This window comes from Erithacus rubecula, assembly GCF_903797595.1.
Source record: "Erithacus rubecula genome assembly, chromosome: 2".
NCBI lineage: Eukaryota > Metazoa > Chordata > Aves > Passeriformes > Muscicapidae > Erithacus > Erithacus rubecula.
In genome coordinates this window covers 74,355,797-74,378,593 of record NC_136685.1, presented here as the reverse complement: position 1 = coordinate 74,378,593, position 22,797 = coordinate 74,355,797, and the positions used below count along the sequence as shown (strand labels likewise).

Genomic DNA, 22,797 nt, shown 5'->3' with positions numbered 1-22,797 from the left:
AGGTGGTGTTAATAAATGAAGTAGCAAGAGTATCAAGAGATACCCAGGGGTGAGACAGAGCAGGTTGTTTCACATATACTGCAAGAGCTTATTACTTACTTTGAAGAAAGTTTTTTTATACAGGCTTAAATCAGAATACTAGAATACAATCTAGCTAACCAATCCCATTTTATAATAAATATGCAGAGATCAATATGTTTTATATGATACTGGAATTACATATAATCTAGAAGTATTGAAATTTGTTTTATTTTTTTTCCATTAATCCTCTAAGAAAAGCAGGAGTCATAACAGATTCTTACTTTTTCCCTAATGCAAGGGACCTCACACACAGAACACCAAACTACTGACTGGATTTAATACAAAATTTTTTAAACAAGAACATCTGGTTGAAAAAGGCTAATCCCACAAAATTTCTGTTTAAGAGCAAAACAGCATTTTGAAATATTTTTTTAGTCTTGTACAATAGCTGGTATAAAGATATCTGTTTTTTTAGAAGAGTTTGATTATGTTAAAAGCCACCATAAACTTTTGAAAATTATTATTAAAAATATTTGTATGTTTTACATTTAAAACCATGATAAACAAGAAAATTTAGTTCACAGACAAGGGTGAGATTGTCATGCAGCAAATGAGTTTAATAATTACTAATTAAACTAGTTACTGATGGAATAGTATCTGTGGCCCTACCATGGAGAAAGGTTTTATGAGGAAGGTATAAAATCCTTAATATATTACCTGATGTGCCAGATCAAAAACTATAAAGTTATGCAGCCTATTCCTTCTAAACCAGTATATAACAGAGAAGTATGTAAACTGTTATAACAGAGTGAAGACAAAACAGAGTGAAAAAAAATTACAGAAACCCAAATCAAATTAGTAGTCTTAAACAATCTAATTGTCTACTGAATTGTAAATACTGATAATAAATAATAATAATAATATAAATACTAATAATAATGTAAATACTGATAATAAATAAATAATAAATAATAAATACTGCCTGGGTAAGTAAATCATCCTTTATCAAATTCTTCTGGTTTTCAAAGTATTTTTTGTTTATTTGAGTTGTTTGGGTTTTTATCTCTATCTCTCTTTAGCTCCCCATTTTATAGGATTTTCATATGAGAGGTAAAAAGGAATATCTATGCACTGTTAGTCTTTGTTATTTAGAGTAAATCTTTCAGTAAATATGGCAGAGAAAATCAACATTGAAACAAGACAAGTTTTTGAAGGATCTAGTTAAAAGTTTTATCAGTTTCTGTTATGTACATGTAAGGTTATTAAGCACAGCATGAGTGAAACCATAGACATTAAGTGCATAGTGATTAAGATGAAAGAACAGTGATATTTTTAGGGGAGTGATACAGATATTCAATTTTGTAATACCTTAATGCATTGAGTTTGAAAGCTTTATAACTCAAGTAATAAGAGAACTTTTAGTCTTGCATCTTTTTGAGATAATGAAGTCAAGACACTTGCAAAATTCATGTTGAACTACGGTTACTCTTCTAATAATAGGAGTGCTGAAAGTACAGTATCATCCAATCAAATAAGATAATGAAAGTCTCCTGAGTATATCCTCTAATGCATATTACATGTGTAAAGTGGAATCTTTAAGGACAAAAACTGGAAGTTTGCTGTTTAGTTAGAAAGGGAGCTGTTGCACTAGTGTTCTCTCTGAGATATAACATCTGCTCAACTCTTGCCAAGATGTTAACACCTGTTAGGGATTTATTTTATTTGAAAACTTACTAGATATTAATACCTGTCCTATGCCTTTTCATTCTACAAGTGTGCATTCATGACAATAAATAACCCCTACACATATGTTTTTGGGGAATAGCTATTCAATTACTCTTTATCATCTGTACAGAATATGCAATGTGGAAAATAATGAATGTATTTGCTCAAAACTTTTTTCAGCTCTTCTGAACTGAAGCAGAAGTATCAAATGAGGACTGGATAAAAGATAGCAACCTCTTAACTGATAATATTGTACAGCTAACCTGGCTTTAGAACTGCAGTGAAACAGTGCACTTCTGTCCATACACGTCATTGTAAGCAATAAAAATTTGGCCATCAGAATTTACAAAACAGATGCTGAAGAATGAAAAAGGGAGTCAGGCTGGCTTTTGGTATCTCTGTTGACTCCACAGAAAAATGATAAATAAATGCATTCTGAAAAAAAGTAAATTAATGTTACCAACTGCAAAATTCATCACTCAGTGAAAAGTTAAAAAAAATTTACTGCTAATTATTCTGTGTTTTCTTAGGAGAAGATCAAGAGGATGAAAGTCCTGTGCAGTGGATATTTGAATCTAGTCCAGAACATCAGTTACTTAAACATGGGATGAAAATTATTCCTGGGGCTATGAGTGCAGATGATTTTTTTGGGCATATTGACATTTTTAGAGGGTGTATTGACATTTCTAGACAGCATGTCAGTCTTCTTCTTAAAGATGACACTTCATTATATTCTCAGAAAGAAAAGCAATGCTGCTTGTGGTGCATTCTGGGAGTGGTATTGTTTGTATACAGGGACAACTTTTATTGGAATGAGACACTGAAGAATGAGTGTGCCAGTGCAAAACAAAATATTAAAATAACTATACTGAGATTTGATGGGTCTTTAGAATTACATTGCTTGGCAAAGACTCAAATGCATTACAGCTTCTTTGTTTTTCTCTGTTTCATGTCTTAAATTATGGAGAACTAAAACCTATTCATGTATCCTAACAGATAATGGGACAACCTTTCACAGCCTCACAGTGATATGAATTATTTCCACATAGGGCAGAATATTTACAGCTGGGCTATGACTTTTTAAAGCAAATTACTACAATTTTAGACTCCCTAGGGAATTCTGAGGGGGCTCCAGCTGCCACTTGAGAAAGAACTGGATCTCCCTCATGTCCTGTAACTTTTTTTACCCTAATAGTCTATTTTGGGGCAGTTAAATCATACCTCTGATCTGTATACTCTGAGACAAGGTGGGTATTAAGGATCTGATACCATTTGGCTATAAACAACAGTGCTGAAGACTTGCCTCAACCTGCCCATTAGGGAAGTCTTGGAGCTGGACATCTCATATGTTCCTGGATCTTGTGTCCTCCAGTGCTGAGACTCAGGAACAGCTCTGAATTTGCCATAGACAAAACTGAAGAAAAAACTCTTTCCATTTCCATCAAATCAGACCCTGAAAAAAATCACACCTAATTCCAATTGCAAAGTATAAGAAACTTCTGAAACAGAAGGTTTATTTGCTGACTATTTTCTTCTGCCTGCATAGCATCTGGAAGGGAAAATAATCCTCATGCTTGGCAATGGCTGTGATGGCTGTTAGGTAAGTTCCAGAGGATGGAGACTACCAAAGCCACACACTGCTCTCTAAAAGGCATTCAAAGCCAAAGCCTGCCCATGGAGAACCTCTCTCCCATAATTTAGCTTGATGTCTTCACAGCCTATGGGAGTACCTGAGAAAAACCTGGAAATATGACCATTAATAATACAGCAAATCAGTGAGAAGTTTGAGAGCACAAAGGACCCAGAGCAAATAAAACCTTTATGAGAGATAGAAATAGGTGTAAGATTCAGCTGCACAGAGAAGGGGAGGTTTTAATGGATGCTTCATCAGTTTTTATTGTAGAATGCACTGAAATACAGAGCATGCTGAAAGGGGGGGAACAAGCTATCCCTTTGGCTAATTATTAGAATGTTAGTTTATTTAAATTTATAATGGATTTTTTTTCCTTAGATTTTAATGTAATTTTTTTGGGTGGCAGATGAAATCTTACATTTCAAATATGCATACTGCTTTCCAGGAGAGGGCAGTCCATTCCCAGGATCTGCTGGCTCCCACCACGTTCTTAATCCAAGAAGTGTCCAAAGATAGAAAGTTTTTTGGCAGGGCAAAACCAAGACCCCAGGATGTGAGTGTATTTTATACAAAGCAGTCTTGGATAAGAAAAACTAAAGGTTCTGCACTGTCTCCCTGAAGAAGAAAGAATGCAAATATGCTAGTGGGAGTACATCAGTAACCAGTAATATGCAAAAAGGAGGCATTCCACAGAGGTGGAATGAATGTATAACCATAGCTGTACAGGGGCTAATGAGTACCACATCCAGAACTTTGGCCAGGGAAGAGTTCTCTCTATCAAAGAGTTATTGTAAGTCTAACAAGTGTAAGTGCCAGATTCTGCACGTGGGACAGGGCAACCCAGGTTGTGTGTATAGACTGGGGAATGAGAAACTGGAAAGCAGTGCTGTGGAAAGGGAACTGAGGGTCCTGGTCAATGGGAAGCTGAACATGACCAGAGTCAGGGGTGCCCTGGCAGCCAGGAGGGAAAAGCCAGGCAAGGGAGAGGATTGTCCCACTCTGCTCTGCACTGGGGCAGCCTCACCCTGAGTGCTGGGGACAGGTCTGTGCCATAATATAAAAATGACATTAACTACTAGAGAGTGTCCAAAGAAAGGCCATGAGCATGGTGAAGGGCCTTGAGAGTAAGCTGTATGAGGACAGCTGAGGTCACTTGGTTCATTGAGTCTGGAGGAGACTGATGGGAGGCCTCACTGTGTTCTTTAACATCCTCACAGGGGGAAGAGGAGGGGCAGGTACAGATTTCTTTTCTATGGTGACCAGACAGGACTCGAGGGAATGGTTTGAAACTGAATTGAAAAGCTGTAGATTGGATATCAGGAAAAGATTTTTCACCCAGATGGTGGCTGGGCACTGGAACAGGCTCTCCAGGGATATGGTTGACAGAGTTCAGGAAGTGTTTGGACAACACTCTCAGGGCCCACGGTGTGACTCTTGGGGTGTGTTTTGAGCCAGGAGTTTGACTCAGTGCTCCTGCTGGATCCCTTCCAGCTCACCATATTCTCTATTTCTGTGACTCTATAAGGGCATAAAAGCTCTAGACACAGACAGGAGCTAAGAATGGATTTTCATTTAACATGATTTCATTCTTCAATTAATTTCATTACTTTTCATATTTTTATAGAACAATGTCAGGGTTTTTTCTGAAAACACAATGTATTGAGTCAGACTGTATTTCTTCCCTTACAATCATGCCTGAGCTCCTTCTACTTGTCTCTGCCAGGTATGTGATTCATCCAAGAGAGCTTTGAGGTCTGCTCTGGAGTAAAAAGCAGAGCAGCCACATCAACAAGACCCAGCAGCTGAAGTAATTAGCCTTAACAGCGTCTGCAAGAGCCACTCCCGAGCTTGTCTGAGATAGTATGTTCATGAATTGTATTTCATGGTCACTGACACCCACAGGAGATACTGAGTCCTGAGCTGGTGCCACAGCACTAGCGAGGTGCTCAGCAGGAGTTAGTGAGTGCTCTTGTGGCACTGCATCATAACCTGCGCTGCAAGATGTAATTAATGTAATTTAGGAATATAATAAAACTCAAGGAAGGAGGAGGTTTCTTACACAAAATGTCAAAGGAGTTGATTTTACTCCTTCAAACTCATTCTCTCATGAACTCCATTTGTTCATACTCCTACACACCCAGGCACTTGAAGCACCTCTTGGCCTGGACCTCTGCATCCAAGTGGTCTGCCCGGGATCACTGGTAGGGCACAAGGAATTCTGGCTCCTGAGTCCTCATCATGTCTCTAGGGATATTTTTGATTTGCAATGGCTAAGAAGTTTTTGGACAGACCTTTTACATAATTTAGGAGTTGGGAATGTAGTGAGGAAGTCTTCTTCTGCAGCCTGTCTTCCTGATTAGTTACAGCAAATGGAATGGCACAATGGGGTGTGCAGTCCTGTGGTTCCAATGCTATGAAAGGAAGGTCAAGGCACAATACATACCTTTCAGCTCTTAAATTTTAGTTGGAGGCTAAAGCATATATCAGCTGAGTAATAATCTAAGAATTGAACTGTAAAGACTAACAGAATATTTTGATTTGCTTGGAAAATCAAACAAACTTGAAATACGGTCATGAACAGTAGTATAGCAAATCAGTGAATATATTGACAGGATCAAATAATTAGAAAAATAAACTTCTCAGAGAAATGTACTTTCTACAGGCTTGCATTAAGGATAGAAAAAGATAATCAGAGTCAGTGGGTAAGGTGAAAAGCTTCATACTACACACATGAAGAACAGAGGAATTCATTGCTAGGGAAGCATACTGTTTGTTTTCATTTGGAAAGCACTATTAAGTTAGGAATATGTATGAAACTTTGAATTTAATCTCAGTTCACTATATTACCTGGAAATTGGACCTAGATATTTCCTAAATTATTTTTAGTGCATTTGCTATCTCACCATCTACTCACATTAGAGTCAACTCCACTTTCTTCAAGTTCCTTCAGAGTCTGAGACAGGTGCTGAAAGTAAGTGTGTTCAGTAGGCAGGAGGATGAATCCTCCAAGGGGCAACAATGAGTATAGCAGTGTCTGTTCCCTCCTGTTCTTCAGTGGTACAATGTATTGTCTAGGTGAGCAATTATAAATAGTGATGCATATAAACAAGTGTGCATTAAAAAGACTAAGTTTGAGAACTTTTTTCTTTTGCAGTACTCAAAGGGAAATTTTTGATAACTGAACTTTCCTTTTCCTGAGAATTTTACCTTCATCTTCCCCTTTGTGGAGAGTTTTAAACCTGTGAACTTGCATCTACAGCCCATCTCAGAGGGTGATCCGTGTCCATGCCCAGAACTGGCAGTACTACTAACTCCCTAGATAAATATAAGTAGTCTTCTTGTACTTCCCTCATCCCAGTGCTGGAATGTTCATGCAATGCTCCTAGTCCTCCCATCCCAGTTGGTAATGATTTCAGTGTCAGGATGTCCTTTGTTGAGGAGGGGACAAAGACTACGTCTATCCTAGTAAGCTAAATGTGACCAGAGCCTGGACCTGCACACTCTGCCATGATGGTGCAAGCTGTTCAAACATTAGCACATTCCCTGGCACAGCTCTGGCCCATGCTGGCCAGCATGGTCTCACAGAGTGCCAAAACATAGTTTGGGAGCTGACAGAGTCTGGAGGTTTTCTCAGTGAGCAGGGCAACTCTGTATTTCTCTCTTGATTAAACCCAGCAGTGTTGTAGAGTCTTAAATGCAGGCTGTACAAATGACTGGAGAAGTAATGCCCCATGACCTAGCATTCCTTCTTATTGACATTTGTGGGAACATATATGCAACTGTAAAAACAAAATTTTTTTTTTCCTTTAAATTCCCATTTAAGTTTAACTATTTCTTTAGTAAGTAGGATTTTACCATAAAAGTAAAAAGATTCTTTTTTTCTTTATCAGAAATTGAGAAAACAAAAAGTGAATTCTGTATAATTTTTAGGTTGAAGGATGCACGAGCACATAGGTGTGTGAATTTGAATGAAGACTCCCAACCAACAGTAGTTGTAATGAATTCAGTGAGCATTTCCCCACATAAGAGCTTGCACTGTGATGACTGGATCAGACAGAGATCACTGGATGAAATGAGAGAGATGAGTTGTTGGCAGGTTTGAAGAGAGATTTATGTGGGAAGAAGTCACAATGCACTGGGGGCATTTGGGGAAAAAAGATTGATGAGAAAGCTGAAAAAGAGCCAGTTAAATTAACAGCATTTGTCTTACTGTTGCCATTACAGTTTACAGCTAATTGTAGCCTTGCTACAAATTGTGATTACTTTGCTGTATAAAACACAGTCCAGGTCAATGATGAATGACAAGCTGTTCATTTTTTTCCATCTATTGCTCTCTAAAGCTCTTTAAAGGCTATTGCAGTTCTCACAAATATTTATAAAGAGATAGTTTTGGAAAGCAGACAGCTATTTTGCCATATGTCTGAATTGCTGTTCTTCAATATGTTCTTGAAGACTAATGACAACTCTTAAAATTTCAAGGACAATTTAAAGGGATCCTCTTCACTTACATTTACTCCACAATTTGAATTTTGTGACAAAATGACTGAAGGGTCATATTTAATATTTGGAAACATATTTTTTTTTTTTTAAATCCAGCACATTCTCTTCTACTTTAAAGTACTTTAAGGCAATTGTGTGGAATGTAAGAGCAGCTGGCTAACATAACACAAAAAATGCAAACCAATCATACACATTACTGTTCTGTTGTGACAATGGGACATCCCCAAGCTCCAGGCTTATCATTCCTTTCCTGTGAAAGAAACTGATCCATGGTAATTCAAACTTCTGCATTGACATATCAGCATGAGTAATGAACAGCAAAAATCAGTCCCTTGAATTCATTTATTGTTAAAATTTAATTCCCTCCCCCACCATCCCCCCAGAATATTGGAAATACGTAAAAATTATTTAGAAACAGCAGACAGATTAGTAAGTAGTCACAGGAATGATTGAGAACAGAGACCAGAAGGCATTTTTAAGGGTGTCTGGAACAACTTCATGCAACAGATGGTACTTGGTAGGAGCACTTGCATTTCAATTTCACTTTGGCATGCTGCATTTGTTTGTATGCACAGCCTTCACATACAGCTCAAAGATTTCTTGAAATATAATTTTTTGTGAGTAGTATTTAGGAGATTAATGTGCAGGACTAAATGGAAATAGATTGTTAGCCTTTCATTTTTTTCTTTCCTCATTTTCACTTTCCCCCCACCCACATGAAATGAGAAATGTGGAGTCCAGCAATTTAATTTTACCACCTATCTTTAGTTGTGCTCTTTCTGATACATTCTTATATTTTCTTACAGATAAAAGGAAAAGTAGAAGTCTCTAATTTGTCAATCAGCAAACTTAAAATCTTTAGTGTCAGATCCCCTAGTGATCAAAAGTTTCTATTTTCTACCCCTGGGTGAGAAAGATTTGCAGCATGCACACAAGATCAATAAACAATCAGTGGAGATGAGGAGAGTTTTAGTAGAGACTTTTACATGATCCCCCTCCACCAGGCTCAGAAGTGTAAATCAGAAGGGAAGTTGAATGGGAGGCTGAAAAGAAAAATATGAAAAGTCAGCTGGCAATGGGAAACTGGAGAGAGCAGGAAAAAGTGAGAATAAGAGACAAGAAGAAAGTATGATGAGAAACACTATAGGCTACAGAGAAGTAGAAATACTCTACCCTTAGGAGAAGCCAAACCCAAGTCCTTTCTTCCATGCATAGAAACTGGACTTTGTCAAATTACATTTTAGTGATTCATATGAATAAATCCAGTTCTAACAATAGAAATGCTCCAAATTCACATGTAAAACAAATACTCAATTCAAAATAAAACAAACACAGGAGGATCTAAATGTTGTTTCATACTTAAAGATATCTAACTCTCATGGTTTACCCTCTGGGATACCACAGTAATTTAGTGTGGTGTCAGGACCAGTTGGGAAACACCGTGGTCTATTTTCATTCCCATCAGGTTTCCTGCAGTAGAATTTTTCAAACCACACACGAGTGAAAATTTAATATCTAAAGCTGTAATAGAAAGGGAACTATCATTACAGAATAAGTGAAGCTTTTTTGTTTTTATATTTTCCAAATGTTTGTGGCTCAGTTCATGCAACCTGAAAGCCAAGAAAATGGATACTCTCCTTGTGGATCCCATGTGTTTGTCTGATATTTTTCCATGAGATAAGCTTTCATAAAAAGTCTCTCCATTACCCTGGAAGAACCACCAGACACATATCCACAGTTTACAGGGAATTCAATAGTCTCAAAGGACAACACTACTCCTCTGTATTTTCGTGCAGCATCAGCTATTTGACTTTTATTGCCATTCCTATTGTTCTAACCTACAGGGTTTAAAAGAGGTTCACTAAAGAACTGTTGACTTTTATTTTTGAAGATATAAAGAGAATATTGATTAAACAACATAAGTTTTCCAGTAACACACATCATACCTGTTTGAATCCACCTGAAGAGCAAACAGGCCTTCTTGTATGCTTTTCATATACTAACAACAACATATTGGCAGAATAAGGTGCATCAACGCTATGATACTATTTCAGTTTCATTTCTCACATACTATCTGTTACCTAACCAAAAAATCCTGTCCCTATTTAAGGATTATTAGGTGAGTGGTATTTTTTCCAAGAGCATGTTTTGCCTGAACAAGAACCACAAAACTGGAAGAAGCACATCATCCCATTTTAATCAAAATGGGATGAACTACACAGTGTCTTAAAAGCATATTTGCCTTGCCTACTTTTGTGGTAAGAGATAAAAGTCAGAGTGAGATATTTGTGGAGGAAATTATTCACTATAAATTAACCACAGCAAAAGGTAACTGTCTTTGCTAATCTGTGGTATAGTATTGCTAAAGTATGCTATTAATGGATATTTCAGAAATTATCACTCATAATATTTAGACAAATATGACAAGATCAAACATTGATGTGTGGATTGTGCTACCCACCCTGTTCTGGCATAGCACCTTCTTCAGAGTTCTGTCTTTTATTCCTCTATAGTATCCTGCCCCCTCCTTTCTTTTTTTTTTTTTTTTCCCACTCTAGAAGATAAACAAAATACACCACTGATGAATCAGTATCACTTTATATTTGCCTTACCTAACTGACATTCTGCACTTTTTGTAACATGTTTAGCAAATTTCAAACTTTGGTCCTATAAAAACCTGCATGCTATTCTACCACCATCAATATTTAAAATCAGAGATATTAGCAGAGTATTTATAAAAGGAAATTCATTAAAGTTGTATTGTTTTCAACAAGAAGGCCCTGTTGAAACCACAAGGGGAAAACAGGGTCAATAGGCTGTTTCATTCAAGCTGTTCTGCTACACTTGCTGACAGCATGTGGCTTTATTTCCAGCTTTCCATGTAGCATTTGCATTAAAATGTAATTCCTTTCATTTGCATTAATGGTGACAAACTGAATAAAGCTCATTTTCCTGGGAGTGGTACAGGGTAATATTGCTGGAATAGGTAGTGAGGAACACAGGAGAAGGCAGGGCAAAACCAGAGCCTTTAGCAGTACAGAGTATTACTTCTGAAGATGAACATTAGCTTAGAGCATAGCAGAGGGCTCTTCCCAATCAATGCCTTGACACTTTGCACTATTCCATTTTAGATCTCACTCCTAGTTACCTGGCATGCCTTGTTCACAGCAGTCTTGAGGATAAATAAATGCAAAATTAGGAATTTATCAAACGTAATATGAAGGAGGTATGTAGACACTGAGGCAGAACACATCTCTGACAACCCCTTCCAGGATTATAAAGCAGTGAATTTGTGAGCCATCTGTGACTCTCTGAATCTCTAATCTCAAATTTTATATGTGCTTTAAAATAGTTCCAGTTCAGCTACTCATTCATTTTTTCTCATACAGGAATGTGAATTCTAGCTGGTTCAAGCTGAACAGAAGAGTATTTGGGTGGGATGCATACTCAAGTGGCAGTGAGAATTAACCAAATCTCTAAGCAGAAGCAAAAAAAGGAAAATGTAGCTTTAAGCACCTGTCTGAAAGGGACTTCAAAATAAAAATGTAAAAAACTGATTTCAAAACATGAGCAATACTTATCATCATGGTTTGAAGCCCATTTTATTATAAGCACAGGAATAGCACAGGAAAATTGATTAGGACAACAACAAAAAGAAATTGATCTATGTGCTTTGCAGACACTTCTCTTAGAGATGAAACTGGATAATCAAAAATATTTAAGTGGCATAATATTGCAATAACTGTAAGTAATAAGGCTGATCAGATATAATAACAGGTTTTTAATGATCCAAATTACACAGAGCACATCCTTGCTATATTTTATAATTTTTCTATGTATTTGTCACATGGTATTTCTGAATTATTACAGAATTGTACAAAATGTATTTACATGCTTGTTGCTATATCTTAAAAAGGCAGTTACAACAGCAAATAGGTTTTTTAATGTTTAAATGAAAACATACATTTTTGATGCTATATGAAAGCTGATTGTGTACTGTGTTCACTGTACTATTTACCCCAAATGTCCAAAACTTTAACAGATAAACCAAAAAAGCAATATAAATGTTTATAAATGTTTTTAAAAGTTTATCAGATTACTTAGCATTTTGTAAAGGTAATTACATTTCCTTAAAAAACACATCTTGCAAGACCTTGGCAACTGAAAATTATTTTAAAATCTCCTGAAGTCTATTTTGGTCCTATTTTTATGTGCAATAAGAAATCTTTATCAACGTGTAGAAAAGAATGAATGTTTTGTGTCTTTACTCATAATGCTTTTTAAAAGTTTGTAATTCAGAAAAGAAGGATTAAAATGAGGATTCCTAAATTGTGAAATATTTCTTAGTAACAGATGAGCAGATACAGGAGCAGTTCCACATTTCAGTGGTGTTTAATAGACGTCATTTTAACTGAGATGAAATAGAACATTGCTGTAGACTTTTTAAAGTCTCATTCTAAGAATATCAGGGACACCATGTAATCTAGACTGTATCCTTTCCCCAAAAACAACTATAAAGGTATAACCAGAGCAGTGACCCTGGATAACAGGATATCCAAACAGGACAGTTTCTCTAGCACTACCCTAGCCAGCCATTTTCATACCAGTGTGATTACATCCTAATTTCTCAAGTCTGGGTTCTGTATCTTAATCCCCTCCTTAAATCGTACAGAATTTTGCAGCAGCTTGTTAGGAGCATGGCACTCATTTTCATGCCTGTGACAGCACCTCCAGAAGTTATTTCTCAAAGAAAATGGTTATATCTGCAGATTTTGTTGATAGGTCTTCAATTTGTGGAACAAAATTACTAATATTTATGCATTAAATCTATATACAACTATTTCTAGAAAATAGATTAATAATTAAATAGAGACTCTTGATTTTTGTAATTCTCAGCTACCACAGATCTGATGCTCTGGCAGTGACTGGAGCCGGTCAGGAAATCGGAAAATAAAATGTGACTTCATAAACTTGACACTGAAAATATCTGGGTTTGAATTTACTAATTCAAATGTAAGGGCAAATAAATATTTCCTGAGCATAGAAATACAAGAGAAAGACAGTTTTCCTAATCCTTATTCTGGTCCAGCTGGCTGGGCTTGAAGCTGTGTATGTGAGTGCATAAACTTTTATTGATTCCCACCAGAGTTACGTATCAGCAAACAAATGTGGTAAATGAAGTTAATAATTCCCTCTGTTCCAACCTCCATTTTTTAATCTCCAAACACGACCTGGAACCTAAGAGGTTACAAAATAACATTCAAGTGTTTGTACTAGGTGTTGGGAAAGGTAAAATATGTTTTTGTCTTACTAAATACACATTCCTCTTAACTGAAATGTAGATAATATTGCTGAAAATCATGGACAATGTCTCTGAGCAGAATCCTGGTCTCTGCATGTTCAATCCCAATTGTCTGTGCTATAAAAAGGTTTCTTACATGATAAGGACTGGAAAGGACTTTCAATCCATTTCCCTGCAATTGGAGAGTTGTATCATGCCATCATACAAAAAAATTATCAAAGTTCATTGTACAATTGTGGATGTAGAAATCTTATCTCCTACATATTACTCCAAGCAGGAAGGCTGCTTTTAACTCTTACAGATCTGAAAAAAAACATAAAAGCAAGGAACTGGGGAAAACTGGGAATCAATCTGAAACTTCTCTAACAGGATCTCCTGATAGAAGTCTGTGTGCTGAGAACTCTTTTCAAGTGCCTGCAAAGCCTAGTGCTGTACAGCCTCCACAGAGGCTGGCTCTCCCTGCATTCCTGTGGCTTATTTCAAATGACTTTCACTTGTGGAAGCTCCTAGCTCCATGGACAGAGAAAAGATGCTTTAGTCTAGGGAAGCAGGTGCCACCTGGAACCAAGCTCGTGGCAGATGAAGCAAACCAGTTCATCAAAGGGAGAAAAAGCAGCACATAAGGTTTAGTTCACCTTTGGCTTGTCAACTACTATGCAACTGCAGTTTTATTTGACCTCAGTGGTCAAATTTCTTCACCAGCCAGGTTCTCAAGCATTTAGGGTCTCCATGGCTGAATGATGGAATAATTAACATTGATTGCAAGCTTGACCATGTTCAGGTACACTCAAGCACAGGAGTAGCATTCCACATTATCTTGACAAACTGGAGGAACAGTCGGCGGAAAAAAGGGCAGTGTAAGGCCTTAATTTTATCTGGATGAAATAGTTATGGAAAATTTAGTGGCAGATAGGCAGATGTATAGGAAATGTGTGAAAAGGAAACTTATCACTCTGATTGTTCACAAGCTGAAGAAGGGTTAGTACCAAGATCATCCAGTTTTGACACAGCACTTCCAGAGGTAGTGTGAAAGAACACACTAAGAATGGTCAATAATCTTGAAATATTATTTGTGAAAAAAGCCTGCAAGATAGGTTTCTTGACATCCAGAGAAAACTAGAAGTTCTGTGTCAATGGGTAGGCAGATATTCAGATATTCAAGAGGCTCTATTTTCATGATGCATAGGCTTAAATTTAAGTTTGGAAGACTCGGGGCAGACACAAAGCATCACCAGCTGGTCAGGGGAGCTGATTATCCCATTCTGTTCAGCACTGGTCACAAGGTGACCTCACCTTGAACATTGTGTACAGTTTTGGGTGCCATTGTATAAGAATGATATGAAGATATCAGAGTGTTCAAGGGAGGGCAACAAAATATTGAAGGGCCTTGAGGAGAAGCCACATGAGGAATGGCTGAGGTCACTTGGTCTGTTCAGCCTGGAGGAGACTGAGGGGAGATCTCACTGCTGCTACAGCTTCCTTGTGAGGGGAGGAGGAGGGTCAGGCACTGAACTCTGTGGTGACAGTGACAGGACCTGAGGGAATGGCCTGAAGCTGCGTCAGGGGTGGGTTAGGCTGGATATTAGGAGAAGATTCCTCAACCAAGGGTGGCTGGGCACTGGATCAGGTTCTCCAGGGAAGCCTGAGAACCAGCCTGACAGAGTTCAAGAAGTGTTTGGACAATGCTGTCAGGCACATGGTGTGACTCTTTGGGGTGGTCCTGTGCAGGGCCAGCAGATTGACTGGATGACCCTTGTGGGTCCCTTCCAACTCTGCATGTTCTGTAATTCTGTGATCTGTCATGGTACAAAAAGAAAGTTCTGAATTAAATCAGTTTAAAAAATGTCTTAAGGACACATTACAAACCTCTTATAGGATTGATGTAGAAAAAATTGCACAATATCCTACTCACTGTAGGAGAGGAAGAAAGAACATGTGGACTTGAGTTTTGGAATGGACAACCAAAAGAAGATATTTTTTAAAATTATACTTACCAAGTTCAACTAGTAAAACCTGGGAATGCTAGGGGGAAAAAATTACCCAAAATGAAGAGAAGGATGAAGGGACTGTCCAAAAGACAGATGAATAGAGGGATTTTCTGAAACTCAGTACCTCTCCCCTGAGCCCCAGCATTCAGTCAGGTGAAATGACAGCACCTGGGGAAGATAAAGTAAATTTTTTTGGCATGTTAATTGTACTAATAAAGAAATATAGAGTAGAGTTCAACCCACTTAACTTATGATAAAGATATTAGGTAAATACTGATTTCTAACTAGTCTGTAACTAATTAGTCAGTAACTAGTCTGTAACTAATTAGTCACCATTCAGATTCCCTTTCCAACCAGCTGAGGAATAGGTACTTGGAAACAGTTTGACTAAACACATATGTCTGCTTTGGGATGAGCCACTTCCTGGGAATTCTCATTTCTCTCACTGACTCCAAATAGAATTTAGTGTGATGAACTTGTCAGGAGACATCTACACTGTAGATCTCTGTGTTTGATCAGATAAATCCACCTACAATGTACATAGCTGCATTGAAGGAAAGCTTGCTTAATTTCCATTTGTTCCCAAGAATATGCTGAGCAAGTTCTCCTTCTCCTTCAACATGCTCACCATTAATGGGGTGGAAAGAGCTGAGAACCTTCAGGCATTATAATTTTTTTTTTTTCCTTATTTTCCTGAGAACTGATTTCTCATAAAATTGGTTGGGGCTGACCACATACCCTTTCTTTGAACCAGGCAACTCAAGAAGAGTCTCTTCTACCATAATGCAAGGTTTTATATATAATTATGGACTCTTCTGTGTGTTACCTTGCTATTTTTATCAACATTTCTTCTTTCTTATAACTGTGTAGCCTAATGTTTCAGCTACTTAATTAAGTTTGGGGGGACAAATACTGACAATTGTGTGGCAAAAGACAGCTGAGAAAACAAAAAGGTGAAGTACTTTCCCTTGCCAGGAAAAGGAAGAGACTCTGAGGAAGAGATATTTACAGGAGAGAGATTTTACATTATAGGCAAGAGTCACCTAGTTGGCTTTGAAGATCCTTAGAACCTGCTAAAGTTTCAGCATTTTGTCATGTTCTTGAAATAGGACAGTACATGCCTGTGATGTTTTTTTGTGATAACTTCTGAGGTACTATGATGCAGGCTATTACTTAGGATGACTGCAATATCTAAGCAGCTTTGCCACTCAAAGGCCTAAGCCAAGATGTAAAATTGATAGAGCATTCATTTGTGCAGTTTCCCATAGTAGTAGCCCTCATACACCCATTGACAAAGTTTCCTTATTTTCCATATTACAGACAGGTTCATACTATCAAAACAGGTTTTGGGCATTTTCATGTGTTAAGCTTATCACTAACTGCTTTTTTCTTTTTACACATATTGTCACATCATTAACTGGTAAGATATTCTTTCCTCTGCAGAAACCAAAATAAAAAGGCAAATGAATGAACAACTGCTATATTTCATTCAATGTGTACATGAAAATGAGACCATCAATGTGCTGCTGCAATCAAAGGGAGTTGTCACAGACTTCAATAGTCAAAATATCATCACTGGCAATATGTACAGACAACTGACCACTCTTCAAAATGTAAATGGGTAAGGAAGAGAAACTGAATAATAGCTTGTCTATTTGCAGTCCCTTATTAATATTTTCTGTTCAAAGTAACATAACTTTTTTTGGTGTGCTTCTTCTAAAGAGTTTTCATGAGTTTAACAGAAAGATTTTCTCCAGAATATATCTGCCTAAGATATGGCATCCAAGTCTAAACTCATGCACACTTGTAAAACTCAGTTCACTGACATATCTTGATGTTATCATCCATAATTTATTTCCTTAAAATGACAATGCACACTGCTACTGTTGAGAATATATATGCTGATATTAAAAAAAACCTAGAATATTATTAATATTTCTCTTTGTGGACGAATTCAGTTCATGTTTCAAGATATCCTGAGTGAAACTTTACAAATAAATATGTTGTACTCTACACGCAGGACACTGCACTGAGAAATGACATACATCTTTATGAAATACTCACAATTCCTCATTCAGTACTGATGTCTGAGGACAAAGAATAATGTAAGAAAGTAAATATTTTCCATTGGAAGCGCACACACACACACACACACACACACACGTCACATGTTCAGCTCTTTTCTGTAGCAGGCAGCATGTGAAGCTATCAGGAAGAATATTCTCTTCTTTCAAAGAATCAGGAGAGCTCTCAGTTGAAGGCTGCACAAGTATTATAGTAAGACTGATATGCTGCCTTCCACTGATACTCTTTAATTTCAGTAGTTGTACCCTTTTTAAAACTATATCACTTTGTCATGCTTACTGTATTTGTTTTTTGATGAGGACAGTGAGGGCTGAAAATCACCACTCAAGAAAGTGGAACACCAATGAAAAGATCTCCCTTCTCCACAAATTGTTTTCATTTCCTGAGGGAAAAAGCAAAAATAGGAGTAAAATGCATACCTTCTATATACCTTCTAATTGTTCTACCTCCAATTTACTAAATATTTTACTGTGGTTGCAATTAATGAGCATTCTGTAAGAAAAGTGGGAGGCAGCCTTTTGTCCTTAGGCAGCAAAAAGACACAGTGTTAAGTACAGACATGTGATCTGAAATCACACTTCAATTTGGGCAGAAAATACTACTGAAACGTTTTTTGCTACTGAATCTGCCTTGGTCTTTGGATCAGCCAAAGGGATGGAAGTTAAAGTTGGCTTTGCTTTTAAAAGCACTGAAACTGAATTTTTGCTGATCCAACCCACCCTTTGATCTTACTACATATCTGCATAAATTTTCCTTAAGAAAGGGCTGTGGATGCATGGAACAGTGCTGCTTATGAATTTTTATTTGGGAAAAAGGCATTAATGGGACAAGTTAAAAAATTATGAAGATCCTAGTAATCACAACCTCGCATGTAGGCAGGGGGTTTACAACTGAGTTAATTTTCAACTCCTTTGCTATTTCCTAGCCCATTCCACTGAGCTAAATTTATATGGAAACTGGACTCTAGTCCCTTCTCTTTTTCCTTCACTTCTTTCTCCCTTGTTGAAAAGATTAAAAGGACCAGAAAGGAAAAAGTGGAGTGACTCAAGATCAAAATGTCAGTGCTGATGGAGAGGAAAGCTGTGCAATGGAGAATTTAAACATGATACCCAGAGAGAGATTTTTGCCTGTTTTTGTTTGCAAAATCACAGAAACATTGCAGAGCACTGCAGTTCTTATTTCCCATGACACAAGTGGTGTCTTGCTAATTTGAAGAGGTCTGCAATGATAAATGGAGTCACAACAAGGAAGGTATGAATAAAAGTAAGAAAATTCAAGGCCTTTCTCTTATCTTGCAGTTTGTGAGATGGATAACTAAATTATTGGCACTCTCCTCTTCCCAGTAAAGTAACTGGTTATTGAAGTAAGAACAGCTCACAATAGCTTTGCCTTGCTCTTGAGGCTAGAGAGGTTTGACCCTGGCAAGTGTATTGAATAATTCCTGTGTCATTAAAACCAGGTGAAAAAAGAGGTGCAGACATGAAATAAAAAGAAGACTAAGCACTTAAGAAGGCAGTGACAGAAACATTGGCAATTAAAGGACAATATGAGACAAAGCTGTGAAAATGCTATGAAATGCCTTAAATAGCAAGACAAAAATCAAGATTCCACATTCACTTGATCTAGAAGACCTCAGTATATTACATTTAATTACTATATAATTATTTATTAAAATTATTATATTTAATTACTAATATGATAACATTTTATTTAATGTGCAAGCATATTTTAGAGAAAAAACACACAGGAGTATACAGCATCTATGCACACTGACATACATACTCATGCACCATGTGCACTCACTGCTCTCTCTGCCAGTATGACCTGCAGTCTCACTCCAGTTGTTGCACTCAAACGTCCATACACACATGCACACACAATAGAATGCCACCCAGAAAAGCAGAAATGGAGTTTTGTAAGGTGATGGATAGAGTCACAAGGGTAAAAGTGAGAAAACTTGTGGGCTGAGATAAAGACAGTTTGACAAGTAAAGTTACACATGCAAGCAAAGCAAAACAAGGAATTTATCCACCACACTCCATGGGCAGGCAGGTATGCAGCTATCCCCAGAAAAGCAGGGCTCTGTCACATGGAACAGTCACTTGAGAGGACAAACATATCACTCTGAATGTTGCCTCTTGCTCCTTCCTCCCCCAGCTTTAGCTGCTGAGCATGACACCATCTGATATGGGATATCCCTGTGGTCACCTCTCGTGACAGTGTCCCTTCCCAACTCCTCGTGCACACCCAGCCCACTCACTGGTGGGGTGGGGTGAGAGGCAAGAAAGGCCTTGGCTCTGTGTAAGCTGTACTCAGAAATAACCAAAAACATCCCTGTGTTATTAGCACTGTTTCCAGCACAAATCCAAAACACAGCCTCTTACCAGCCACTGTGAAGAAAATCAACTCCATCCCAGTCAAAACCAGCACTGGAAGAAAGCAAGCATAGGGAACATGAAAGGAAACAATAGGTTTTATTAGACAAATAAATGGAAAATTAGACACAGATCTTCCATTTTACATGTATTTTATTAGGGTAGGAAATGGAGCCAGCAGCAAGTCATGGTCTCCATGAAGTGCAAGTACCTGCACAGCTTCCTTCCACCATGCACACGTAGGCAGAGCTATTTCCTTTGCTGCTCTGCATTTTTTTCCTCTGATATCTGATATTTCACAGCTCTCCACTGATAAATATATTGCAATGACAGTGAAAAAGGAGTAGGATAGCAGTCATGGGGAGTGGTGTAACAGACAGTAGGCACAGTGTTGTTCACAGTATCGCAGTGTTCACTTGTTTTCCAAAGTGAATGAGCTTGGTGACCTTTAAATCTGTTTGTGCTGCTTCTGCAGTTTGTTTTTTACCCGCTGCCACTCCACCCAAGCCACTGGACCCTGTTACATGTTTGGCACTTCACAATTCTGGAACAGGCCATTATATATGCAGTAAGTAGAAAAGTTATTTTAAACTTCTGTGGTTTGCTTTCTTTAGATTCCAGTCTTGCCTGAGGTTTTTGATTGCTTTGGTAGCTCATTTTTTCTTTTGTTGTACAAGATCTGAAAGTACTGTTTGTTATTAAATGTGACTATCATCCTGATTGGTATTGCTGAGTTTTTTTGACAGTGATTGGGACCCAGGGCTTGGTGCCATAAAGGTCACCATGGCAGGAGAAAGGACCTTGGAGGTAAAATGGAGTGGAAAGGATAAAAAAAAAAATCTTGAACAAGTTTAGGGAACAAGTGTTGCAAGGCTGAAAGCTTTGCTCACTTATACTCTTTGCAGAGCTCTGTGCATCTTCCTGACACAGGACCTGTGACAATGCCATACCAGCTACCTTTCCATTTCTGGTGGCAGCCTGCAGGGAGCAGGTCTGCTGTATTCTGCAGGTGCCCCTGGTCTGGACATCCCTGAGGGATGGCACCCCAAGTCCTCATGCTGAACCCCAGCACCAGATGACCCACTGTGCAGACAGCAGTGTTTGTTGCACTCTCTGTGAGTGAAGCAAGGGTGTCAACACGTGCTTATCTGCTTCCTTGATTAGTGAGGTTTTGCTTGTTCACAGCTTTAGAAATGAAAAATACTGTCTGTCTGCTGAGAGTTCTGGTTACATGAGTTACTGGTGAGCCTCAAGGCATGTTGCTACATACTACTGAGTATGGAGCAGCTGCTTTTTTAAATTTCTAGCTCTATGAGTGTGTCCAGAGCACTGCAGAACTGAGTTTAACTTAAAAATAAAAGAACCTCTGTGTTTTCAGAAGAAAGTGATTTTTCCTTTTTTGATCATAAAACTTTATTTTGTACTTGTTTGTGCTTTTCTGATCTATGGAACCCAAAGGTCTAATATATTATCAGAGGTGCTTTAGGCTGGAAGCTAGATCTTAGGGGGAAGTAAAAAAAAATTAGTTTTGTTTCTCACTTATTTTCTTTCCCTGGTGTTTGGGATGTGTATGTTATCCTATGGATGAGAACAAGCAATTAGACTGGATTAGTTGACGATGTCAATGTCCTCTGGATCCTAGAAAAATTGACTGAAGTGCCTACATATTACTACTCTACAGTATGACAGCTACTTACATCAAGCTTATCTCACTGTAGTAAGAACTTAAATAATTTCTTTATTTAGAGAGGATTTTGCTGGCAAATAAAACCAAGATGATGATCTGCTGCAGCTTTTCTTATATATCCAATGTATGCAAATTTGAAATTTTCAGGAACATACGAAGGCAAACCCATGGGTAAAAGCTCCATTCTACACACCAAAAAACAATCAAAATATATTTTGAATTTTTAAAACTACTTCAATTAATTACTAAAGTATTCCTTTTCCAAGTAGATGGAAAGTTCAGATAATCTGGAATTTAAAGTGCCAAATAGGATGGCTTAACCTTCATGATACAAACAGCTTTGGTGCCTTAAGATACTATTGTCATCAGCATGTTACAGGATTTGTGAGTTGGAGACAGAGAAAACACACACCCCAGAACTTCCATGCAACAACAACCTGTTTTATTGTGATCCTTCTTGTATAGAAGATTCAAAAGTCCCTGGTGCAGACCGCACCATAACACACAGCACCATAACACACATATTTCTACTACTTATTTCTCCCCCTTTCTTTATTAATATTTATTGAAAGAATTCCTTAGCATAATTCTATAAACAAGAAAACATTCAACCTTTTAAAATGAAATTATAACTTAACTCTATAAATAGAAACATTCAACTTTGTAACTATGAGAAAAAAACCAATTTGACATAAGAAACAATTTGTAAACAGGATAAAAGTTTGTAAACAGAAAAAAACAATTCGTAAACAAATAAAGTCCTTATATGAGCTGCCATTTGAACAGTTCAGATTTCCATGAGGTAGACAAACAAATTGTTTCAATCATTGTTCTACACATGGCTCCAGCACATCTATTGCTATCAGGGGGATGTTGCCTGTGGTCCCAGGCAGGATGAACACATCTGGCAGGTACCCAATGTATTCTGGTGTCAATGGAAACAAGCACATCCCCATCCCCAGGTAATAAGATTCCATGGACACTTATTGGTGTCAAGGTCTCGAACCATTACCATGGGTTTGGGCAACTGATCATTGCTGGATGATTGTAGTGATAGAAAATGATTTTAAATGACTGGGTTCTGGGACTTTTCTAATATTTTCAAATGATTTAGTGTATAGATAGCTTTAGCTACTCTGCTCTGTGGGGTCTCACCACCCATTCCTCCCTTTTGTTTTTCAAGTTTATGTTTTGAAGTGCCATGTGCTCTTTCCACAATGGCTTGTCCTGTTGCTAATTTTGGAATTCTAGTGTGGTGTAACACACCCTAGAGCTGTCGGAAATGTCTTGTTTTCTGTGATGTGTAAGCAGGATCATTGTTTAATGGTTAAGTGGGATACCAAAGGCAGCAGAGAGCCAATGTATGATGGCATCCTGACCTTTTTCTCCTATGTGTACTTTAGCCCATATTGCTGATGAGAATGTATCAATTGAGACATGTACATATTTTGTGATGATGGAATTCAGGGATGTGAGTGACA

At 37.7% G+C, this 22,797-nt stretch overlaps 1 protein-coding gene across 1 annotated transcript in view; it reads left to right on the top strand.

The window, feature by feature from the left end:
* Nucleotides 1–20,177: 20,177 nt before the first annotated feature.
* Nucleotides 20,178–22,797, top strand: part of MAP3K4 (mitogen-activated protein kinase kinase kinase 4) — an 87,709-nt gene continuing 85,089 nt past the window's right edge. The window contains exon 1 of the mRNA XM_079333446.1: nucleotides 20,178–20,197. Within this exon, the coding sequence (XP_079189572.1) occupies nucleotides 20,193–20,197 (5 nt within the window). The 5' untranslated portion in view covers nucleotides 20,178–20,192. The remainder of the gene's footprint in view (nucleotides 20,198–22,797) is intronic.